At 32.1% G+C, this 11,645-nt stretch overlaps 1 protein-coding gene across 1 annotated transcript; it reads right to left on the reverse strand.

Moving 5' to 3' along the window:
• Positions 1-357: 357 nt before the first annotated feature.
• Positions 358-2,185, reverse strand: LOC149569461 (CASP-like protein 4D1). The gene is made up of 3 exons (XM_089817754.1): positions 1,945-2,185; positions 911-1,025; positions 358-814 (listed from the first exon to the last, which is right to left on the reverse strand). The coding sequence occupies exons 1-3, from the start codon at positions 2,124-2,126 to the stop codon at positions 539-541; spliced, it is 573 nt and encodes a 190-aa protein (XP_089673880.1). The 5' UTR covers positions 2,127-2,185; the 3' UTR covers positions 358-538.
• Between the last annotated feature and the right edge of the window lie 9,460 nt (positions 2,186-11,645).

The following is an 11,645-nucleotide window of genomic DNA, read 5'->3' on the forward strand; positions in this document are numbered from 1 at the left end:
ATTTAACTATAAAAAAGAATAAAATTAGCATTAAAATTTTAATTGTCAAATAAAACTAAATAATTTTGTTCAGTCGATTACATTCAATCGATTTATTTCGTGGAGAAACCTGACATCAAAATATGAATCTCCAAGGTAAAGATGCAGAAAATTATTGAGTGCTAAAATAGAAGGAAACGGTAGAATTTCTACTCGGCACCAATCATTGTGTATTTTATTTCTTAAAGAATCAAAGATATGAAGTGGTTATATACATCTACTACAACTGAGAATAAAACCCACGCTTTCAGAGTTTGCATTGATTTAATTGTTTCAGCATTGATTTTTAGGGTTAGGTTTAATCATTGACCCAATATATAATTTAATTAAATGATAATGACATTATTAGTTCCAAACACTATTACACAGTTTTTTAAAAATATATGAAAAACCTTCGTCTGTAGATTAGACCTCAATGTTCATCTGTATAGAGATGATTTGGAATCAATTCACATCTTCCTGAAAAGTTAGAAAGAAATATAAGCTGGCCACTTCCTCACTACTTAATATCAATATTGTGAGCACGGATTTCCTGGTCAGCAATATTACACAAAATAGTGGTATACAAATAACAAGAAAGGCTGTATGCTGACATCACTGCACATGCTGCAATGACCACAAACCCCATAAGCTGCATACTCACAGATGCTGATGCATACATCATAAACTTCTGCACGTTATTATCATATATCTCTCCTGCTGTGAATATTTCCTTTGTTAAGACTATGGAGCCTATGCCCGAGGAGGCACTGGATAAAATTATGTACGTCATCACCTGTTTCATCACACCCCAAAACCATTGATTTCATAATTAGTCTACAAAACTTGAATGCAGACCTCTTTTTAAATCACTATGTGATAAAACACAAACCTGATCGAAGATAAAACTTAGATAGTAACAATATCCTCCAGACAGGCCAGCAAGAATTTGAATAATTCTTACAGTGTGATAGACACAGCTTAACTCATTAGCTATTACTATGTATCTGCATTGCAAAAAGCATTTAACCCTTAAAAACCTGGCTCTTACATAGTTCAGTTAAAAAGCAATAAATTTAAAAAATAGACGTATGAATGACAATATTATTAAAATTTATGTATAACTCTTAAGTCAAATCAAATTTGTTAATTCATGTGGTGTGATATATTTTTAGGTTAGATTGTGCGTAATTTTTTAGCATGGATGTTTTAGATCTTATCCTATACTGTGCATTCTTATTCTATCAGTTTCACATGATAGATCATGGAGTATGATCTTAATTCTAGATGCTAAAAATTAACACATAATCTAATCTAGAAGTAACCAATCTTAAACATCACATACTAAGGAAGAAATTAAGCTTGGATAAAAAGGTCAATTTTGTCTATTTAACACTTTTAATTTAGGAAACATAGTCTTAGTGAAGTATATCACATTACATTTAATGGATTCTAGAAATCTGCTATGATCTATGTTTAATGGCCTGTGATTGATACAAACCCATCTCTTATGAGAATGAATGCTACACTTAGCATTTATTACATATCTACGTGATACTTATAGAGATGGAGCATTAGATCACTCATATGAATACTAGTTCAACCCAAATGCTCGATCCTAAAGTTCTTCCTGATTTTAGACCCACTTAACTTGTTGACACATTAGACAAAACCTTCAACACGCTGTATTGTTTCATTTAGTTCATCTATTGATAAATTTTTTTTAGCATCACTAAATATATTGTAAAGAAATTGATTGATAGAGTTTTCATTATGATTGTTATTTTTCAATTGATTTTTCAAACTGCATTCAACAAAAGAACCAGAATGATTTAAAATGAAAACCATCATTGATTCATAGATCTAAGTTTATAAACATGTGAAAAAATCATGCCTTATAAATATCAAATGATTATATAAATTAACCTGAATGGCTTGTATTGATTGAAATGGTAATCAAAGCTTGTGCTGTAATCCTCAAGGCTGAGTGAGGATTTATAATTGGTGCTACTGACTGCCATTAGAACCAATGAGATAAGTGAAAGTCCTAAAGCCACGATTCTCAGAATCAGATTTGATTTCACGGTAGTCTTCATTTTCATCATCATCTGTCCAAGGCCGTGGTACCATATTCATTCTATTCTCTTATGGTGTGTTATATATAAAACACATTGGTGTTAATTGTATGTTGGTTGAATTTCTTTAAGCTATATCAATCAAGTTTGGTGACTGACCCAGGTTCCCCTTCTATAAAGTTTAAAAGAGTCATTTTCACCCTACACCAATCATAACGAAACATTCATTTTTCTATTGTAATGTGTATTGATTTATTGATTTTTAAGGTCCTCAGCATTTCTCATTCCTTAAAAATAGGAGAAATTGTAGGGTCAATTTTTAACTACCCCATAAAGTCTCTGACTACATATTTGATCTCTCTGCTTGTGGCTTTCAGTTGAAATTTGTATAATATTATCCTTTTCACATTATGTTTTGCTAACGTAATGTTTTATTTTTCCTGTATTTGCATTATCATTGAAATGTGAAGCTCTAATTACTTTTCATAAAATATAATTTCGTTTGTACTGTTAGATGGAGTGGGTAGAACTTCTCCAGATGATGTCGTTTTAAGTGATTCTCACCTATATCAATCCACTCCAAAAGTCCAAATGCTTGAGAATAATACAAAATCAATTCATTTTTTAATAAAATTAGGTAATGTTTTCTCATAGTTACTACAATGGTTTGGATGAGTAGAAGTAGAATAATCCTTTTCATAAGTATACTATCCCCACAGACATCAGCAGGAGTTTAAATTTTATAACTGAAGATTTCAGTGGGATGAAAATCTCCATAACAGAACAAGCCAAAATCTGATTTCTTGATAGAAAACAAGTTGATACCCTAATTGACTATTCATGGTAGCGACCCACTTCCAACCCATTTGACTATTGCAGCTTTATTGTAATGTGGACCTTCCACGTGCTCATATGCATTAGGTGTCTAGATAAGTTTTAAAATTATATAAAAATATTAAAGCAGTGCATGAGTGAAACCCACTGGACACGTTATGATGTGTTTGATCAGTTCTGGTAAACGGTAGATGGCAAGGTGGGATCTTTATGGGTCAGTTTTTTATTATTATAAAAAAGCTTATTAACTTAGGTTTGTAGCTAAATTTAATTTATTATTTTAAAATCACAATCCAAAAAAGTTTTTATCTAGTGAGATTACATTTCAATGGCAATTTTTTATACTATTTTATTTATTTATTTATTGTTGGTTCATTTGGGTTGGACTTTATGTTTTTAAATTTAATGATTGAGATATAAGTTGACATACATTTTTTGTACAAGTTCATAAGGAATCTTATTTTGTTCTTAATCCATTTTCATATATACCAAGAGTTTCAACTTATCTAAAAAAATTATCATTCATGATTCCTATAGAATTGATTAAAGTTATTTTTACACTTTGAACTTAAATCTCAAACCTTTTTTCTTCAAGTGCATGTTTATTCCCCTTATTAGCCATCATGAGTTGACCAATGTGTAAATGATTTTGAATTGTATACTAAAATGTTGTGTAAAAGAATATACAACCTAATCTATTTGCACATCGTTAATGATCATTTACTTGAGAGCATCATAGTAACATCCCAATTGAAGTATTATTTTGCCTCATCATCTTTGTCATATTGCACACTTTCCCATAATCTCTAGTGCTTATAATTAGAAACAAATTAATCCACATAGGAATACATAATGAGAAAGAGTTTTTTTTACTCATAGCATTATACTTCTATGCAATTTTTTTTGATTCCACTCATTTTGAATTTCTCATGCAATTGTGGAGGGTGCTATCTTCTATATGGATACAAAAGTGGAAAGATGTTTGATAGCTGGCCATGAAACCAAACAGTTGTGAAACCTATTTAGGAGTGGGCCAACCCATCCCAACTTATTTAACACAAACTCCTAACATCAATTTTCTTGAGAATTCACAATTGACGAGTAGATGATCTATGTTCTCTCCTCTTCCTTGTGGCATAAGAAATATTTAAAGGGCCATGCAAATCCCAACCTTTGCAATCTTTCTCCTATGAGTATTTTCCCCTTCCCAGTGAATCACATGAGGGCTTTAGCCTTGGGGAGGCATGCCCAATGCGAGAAAAGATTGAGATCCTATTTCTCTCTTTATTATATATTTTCAAGACCTCTATAACCTGCTTACTACAGAATCATCTCTTTGGGAACACCAAAAAATGATTTTGTCTTCTTTCTTGTCCAATACAACTTTTCTACTCTCTAGGAGAAGTTTGATTCAGGAAGCACCATCCTCCTCTAAGCCCAATTTATTTAGATCCTTTCAACAAACCCTTTCACCAGTAGTACTAGTCATCATATCCATGTAATATCTCACTTTTGAACCCCACCTTTCTCTTGTAGCTTCAAGGACCTATTGGCTATTCACTAGTGAAGCCACTATCTCTGCTCCATCCTAGAAATCATACCAAAAATAAACTTTCTTCCTATTAACAATAAGCCATTACACATGCTCTATGATCACCTTCCTGCAACACACTAAAAAATTCTACATGGTAGAGCTATGTGAAGGATTCTTAGTTCTCTCTTGTAAGATATTTCCTATTAAATAGTTATACCCATCATTGGTTTGGTTTATTATAGATGTCCTACACCAGCTTTACATGCAATGCCTCATTCATAATTCTACAACCTCTTAGCCAAGAACCCCCACTTTCTTTTGGCATGCATACCTTATCACATGCTAAGAGTGGGACTTTTTTATTTTCATTATTTCCATTGCATAGAAATATTCTTATCCTCTTCTCAATTTTGTTTAACACTTTCATAGGAATCCAATTGCAAAACATAGAGTATATTAGAATGGCCGACACAATTGACCTAAGAAGCATAAGCTAAACCAAAAAAGGTTAACCATCTTGATTTCCATCCTTCCATGGTTTTGATACACTTGTCAATCAACTGGTTCCATAACCAAGTTCTGTCAGCCCCAACAAAAGAGGAACACCTAGTAATTTGCTAGGAAGCCTACCCCTTCTTACACAAAAAACATCTATTATCACCCTCTACAGGTTTTCCCTAATATTGAAGAAAAAGGTATCATATTTGGCCCAATTTATATCTTGACCCAATGCATCTCTATAGGCATTGAGAATTGATTTCATCACTCTTTCCTCCCTCATTGATGTTTCCCCAACAAAAAATGTGTTATCTGCAAATTGGGAGTGGGTTGCTAAGGCCATATCCTCAACTATTCTTTGGGCCTTTCATCTGCCAAGCTCTCTATATTTAGTGGCATTCCTATCCAATGCCTCTTCTAGAAAAATGAATAGGATAATGGAAATGGGGTCCCCTTTCTGTAGCGCTCTAGGTGTTGGGAAGAATCCATGTGGCCTCCCATTCACCAAGACATACATCCTATAACCTCCTATCATAATTTTAGTCTAGTCAATCCACTTTTTGCTAAACTCAAACATCTCCAAAACCTTGTAAAGAATAGGTCCATCCACCTTGTCATAAGTTTTCCCAATGCCCAATTTCAATAGCATGGAGATCTTTCTTAAGGAGATGGAGTGAATCATCTCATGGGCCATGTGATGACCCATAAATACTTCTCCTTCCCAAAGTGAATCCACTCTATTCATGGGAGATGAGTTTATCTAGGACAATCCTCAATATGTTGGCCACTATCTTAGAGATAATTTTGTAAGTTGTGTTGCATAATGATATAGGCCAAAAGTTGTCAATTATTCTTTTTGCATTTTCTTTACTATGGATCAATTTTGCTAGAGTATCGTTGAAATTCTTCAACACAAACCCTCACCATCTCAACTTCTCAATCACTCCCAACAACTCTTTGTTAAAAACATGCCAAAACTTGTGGTAGAAAAAGTCTTGGAAGCCATCCAGACTTGGAGCCTTGTCACCTGCTAAGCCAAAAATAGCCACTCTCAACTCTTTCATGGTTACTTTGGATACTAACATTTCATTATCCACTTCAAAAAGGATGGGCTCAATTGCCTCAAGTATTGTAACTAATTGCACTTCATTGATCTCTTCATCAGAACTCCAGAACCTAGTAAAAAAAATTAACTACATGCTTGTTAATCTTTGGTATATTGGTGACCTCTCTACCTTGGAAGGATTGCAACTTGAAGATTCCATTAATGGACCTTCTATTTTTAACTAAACAATAGAATAATTTTGTGTCTTTGTCCCCAACTCTTAGCGATTATTCTCTTGATTTTTGATTCAAGAAGAACTCCCTTGTCATTAGTTCATCATATAAACCTTTTAGATCCACCTCATTTGCAAATTCCACCATATCTATCTTATCCTCTATTACTTTATTGTTGAGGGTTGTTAACTGGCCTTTAATTATCTCTTTCTCCTTAAAGATGATCTTAAAATGATCCCTATTTGAGATTTTCAAAAGTTTCTTTAAATACTGAAGTTTCTTTAAAAAAATGAAGATCTAGTTACCTTTAAACTTAGGAGCCAAGACCCATCAATCCCTAATCATCTCATAGAACACCACATCTTGCACCTAAATCTGCTCAAAATTGAAGGGATTTATGGTTGGAATTCCATCCTTAAATATTATAACCATTACTGGGTAGTGGTCTGATGCAAAGAAGGGGATGATCTATGTATTAAAGATAACCTAAAGTCAATTCCATTTGCCACCTACAAAGAACTAATCCAATCTCTCCACAATACCTAAGAAGCCAACTCTACAATTTGTCCAAGTATACTTCTCTTTGTTTGGCCTAAGCTCCTAGAGGCCATTACTCACCACAAAATTCTACGAGTATTTTTGCACTCTACCCAATCTGCCAACACTACCTATCTTATCTTCCAACTTTAGAATAGCATTGAAATCCCCTACCAAGATAACACTCTCTTGATGAAGAGACCTGAAAACTTCTATTAGTTTGTTCCATACTTCCATCTTAAGAATTAGATCTTGTAGGTGCATACACATTAACCAAGTGGAAACTCACATTCTATAATAGTAGTTGAACCTTGAGTATCATCTAGTTTTGTCCCTTATCTACTATAACTGCTTTCACTATTCTTGAGTTCCATAGGAAACATAGACCCCCTGAAGCCTAATAGAGTTTACAGAGTACCGAGACTACTTGAATATAACACCTAATAACTATATTGCTACCCTAAACTAACTTTAGTTTCTTGCAAATAATGAATATCAGGTTTGGTTTTATCAAAACAATGTTTGATCAACCACATTTTGTTAGGGACATTACAGACCCTGACATTCTATGTTAGGAAACTCATTTCTTCCTAGGAGGGAAAAGAGCCATCATGGATCTCAGTTTACATTATCCTTTCATACTACCAACTTCTTCTAGAAGTCTTTGGATAAATTTCTTACCTTGTTTGGACTTGTCTCCTTTGGTGCTTTTTGGATTTCCATCAACCTCCTTCTCTAGCACTCTAGGGGTGTGAACTATATCATCATCTATAGATTCTTCTACATAAGAGTTGGATGCATCTATGTCCATCTTCTCTACCAAAATCATGGAGGAAATTATGAGGTCTTCTATAAATTTTCAGGGAGAGACCTAAATGTCTTTGAACACAACTTCTGGTCCTCCTAATGTCTCCTTAATATCATGCCAATAATCAAAGGTTCCCAAGCTTGACACAAGGACCAACTTAGAGAGTGGGTCTAGTTTCAGACACTTTGTATCCTCTTGTTAACTAAGCATAAAGTCTACAACCTAGAGTGAGGTTAACTCATAAGGTTGTGAGCCCTTCTTTAGTGACTAGTTGCTACATAGTATCACTAGTTTAAAAACAACAATAAATTTAGTAATTGGTTTAGTAGTATATTTAATCATGTGGCTAGTCACATATTTTGGTAGTATATTTAATCACGTATTTAGTTATATATATTTGATATATAGTTGATTTAGTCACATATTTAGTAGTATATTTAGTAACATATTTAATCATATATTTGGTCAAATATTTAGCATATTTAGTCACATGTTTAGTGGTATAATTAGTAGCATATCTAGTAGTATATTTGATCAAATATTTATCTACTTAGCATACTTAATAGTGTATTTGGTCATGATAGGGCATGATGGAATTGAACCACCATCCATCTACTTATAAAGCAGGTGCTCTTCCATTGAGCTAACACCCTTTAAAGAAAGATCAATGTAATATTCCCATTTCCAAATTTAATTTAATTAATAATATTATAACAATTTATTGTTAATATCAAATTGGTATAATATAGTATTATATCAACTCATATAATGATAATATATAAATAATATGATATAATTATATAACTCATAAGTAAGAATTAAATATTATGAGTGACGATAAAATAAACAATAGAGTATAATTAGTATTATAATAAGTTAAAAATTATAATTTTAATAAATTGAAATTGAAATATGATAATAAATAAATGAATTTTAATATAGATTATATATCAAGAGAAATATTTGAAATATTATATCTAAAAACATTCATATTAAAATCTATTTATGTGATATTACAATAAAAACATAGCTAATAGAGGTCATATCAAAATAATATAAATAATGTTAGCAATAAAAACCAAACAGTCATTACTCTTCATCAGGTATGGGCTATATAAATCAGGTGTAGTGATTTAGATTGGAGGCAAGGGATAATAGGAAGGATACATTGAAGGGGAGATAGCCAATGGATAACAAGGAAGGAGTTGGTAGTCACACATGAAATATTAATCCCAGTCAAGACCTATGTCTAATAGGAGAAGAAGGTTTAACTGTGATTTATGGAGATCAAAAGGAAATCGTTGGAATCTTATAGTGAACACTAGACAAAGGCAACACACAACTCTATTGGTCAAGAAATGATAATGTTAGATATATGCCTAGAATTGAAGCTCAAAAATTAATGTCTACACATCCTAGTGTACAAATCATTATCGAAGAGTTATCAAAAGGGATTAGGATTGAAGACTTTCAACAATTATAGCAGAATAGATATAAACATTGAGAGATGAACATATAAGAAGATATATTAACTAGAAATTGCACCTATGGGTGCAATGGGTACATCAAATTGTACTAGTGTTTTAGAGAGTGGAAATAGTATCCATTTGATTTTTTTGGGGTTAAGACACAAACACATTATGGAAGTGGGATGTAAACCTTTAAGTGAAAAAAATATGGAAAACAACATTTTCATATCTTTGCAAGCATACTTGACAACTACTGAACAACATTTGTCCAATATAAATAAAATAGATGTTGTGTTAAGTCAATAAAGAGAGGAGAAAGAAAGGGATTTTGGGTGAATTCGGTATCTAGATATTGATGGTCAATTCCTGGTTCTGGGCATTGCTGGTGACATAGTCAACTATTGTAAAATTTGTATGCATGATGATGGTCTCATTTGAGTCAAACCTCACATTATTCCTTCTAAGAGAAAAGTGTGTCAATAGTAAATATTTTTGCAACACACATTTTGAACATGAAAAAGATTCAATGAAAGGCATATATAAGAAGTAGGGGAATAAAATTCATGTGCATAATACAACATCTTACCCTACAACAAACTCTTGTTTGTGGCTATCAAGATATGACTACTAAAGGAAGCATGCTTAGGTCTATCAAAATATGAGTATTTACACAACCCAACACTATCAAGACCACTTGGAGAGAAAATAGTGCATTGAAGCCTATAAAAAGCAAAGTGGAGAAATAGGAAACTACATAAGAATTCCAAACTAATTCTTAGAAAAGTAGTGACACATTATCATGTCTCCTACATATAGAATAGGTCACAATACTAAAGAATAAATGTGACCAACATAATGATAAATCACATTACTAAGTTACATTTCAAATTTACTCCATTACATAGTTTAAGTGCACATGAAGTGACCAAGTATTATATTTGTAATCACTTCCAGAGAAGATCACATTAGTATTTAAAGAAATGAAAAGATGCAGTGCATAGTTTTTTACATCACTATTTAAAACTATAACACATTATTAAAATATTAGCTATGAATCACTATGACATTATATTAAGACATTGTATGGACATTTGTACCATTTGTAACAATGATTGAAGGTTATACATAGTATAAAACTATTTTTAAAAACTAGAGGAAGCAAAGAGATCTCCATATTATTATCAGTTTTGGAAAACTGTCATAAAGGATAAATGAAATGCCATAAAGGCTTAAATATCAAAATCAAAATAAAAAATGATAGGAACCATGGTATAAATAGATGTTTAAGAAATGTGAAAGAAATTGGAAAACTTAAGAGGGCATGAAGAGTACCATAAGCCTACCTTGACTTGCATCTATATCAAGAATAAGAGTGGAAAAGTTTCTAGATCTTCAACATGTTCTTTCTACCTTGTTTGAAGATCCATTTTACCCAATCCAATATATTGTACCAACAATTTCTAATGACCTTCTTTATAGATACAAAAACTCTACCAAGAAAACCAAGCATATAACCAATCTAAGATATTTTGATGATCCTAATTGTAATTGAATTATAGCCTGATACATTTTTAGTGAAGGTGCATCATTAGTTAGGGGCCCATTATATGTTGTGCATGAAATTGACCTTTCCATTGATATTAATAAATAGTCTAATTACCCTAAATTGATATATCTGAATTCCATAACACTTCATCCATGTTCCCTATTTGTAATATGTTTCACTTCCCAATAAGGACAAGTGCATAGTCAGTAAAAATGTGCCTAAATTGTAGTGTTCATAGTTTCTATTTATCTATCATTAGATATGTCATTGATTTGAATTTGAAATATTGACTCAAAAATTATAATGAAAATTAAATTAGAAACAACATTATCAACTTGTCCATATAGGGGAAATGTTCTTCTTTTACCATTAAAAAAAAAAAACAATAAGTGGTATTGATTATTGCAGCCAAATATTGCAACACCTAGTCTAAATATTCTAGCAACTTGGAGAAAAACAACCTCTCCTACAAAGCTTTTAGCAAATGGTTGTCATGTAAAATACAACATAATGTCTAGGACATCTATGTCATACCCACATGTAGTAGGTACAACTGATTTGTTAAAATAATCCATCCAAATTGGAGCCTAGCTACAATCAAATCTACCATCATAACTATAGGTAGCCTAATTTTCAATCTTTGCTAAATTTTGAATATACTATTATAGTTTGCTATTTATTAGCACTTTCTTGCATTCTGATAATGAATTACTAAAAAATTATCTAATATATTATAAAAGTTATCAGAATTACTAAAGGGATATCCTATTCTATATCCAATAGTTGTTGTTACCAAAAACTAAGCCAATCAAATGACAGATGCATCTAGAAGTACAACAACACCATTCAACTATGGATCAGGGCAATCAACCCAAACAAAGAATCAAAGCTAGGACTTATTATGAAGCTACCATAGAAGGCTACATCACCTTTCTCTGCATCGCTGGAACCAATGCTAACGATTCTCTAAACACCACTTTCAAATGCCCACAAAATCCTCCAATATCAAATGATCTAAATTACTGATCCATTGCCATTGAAAACCTCA

The sequence above is a fragment of the Cupressus sempervirens genome, chromosome 3 (genome assembly GCF_028749045.1).
Source record: "Cupressus sempervirens isolate cs-2001-9-10 chromosome 3, ASM2874904v1, whole genome shotgun sequence".
Lineage (NCBI taxonomy): Eukaryota > Viridiplantae > Streptophyta > Pinopsida > Cupressales > Cupressaceae > Cupressus > Cupressus sempervirens.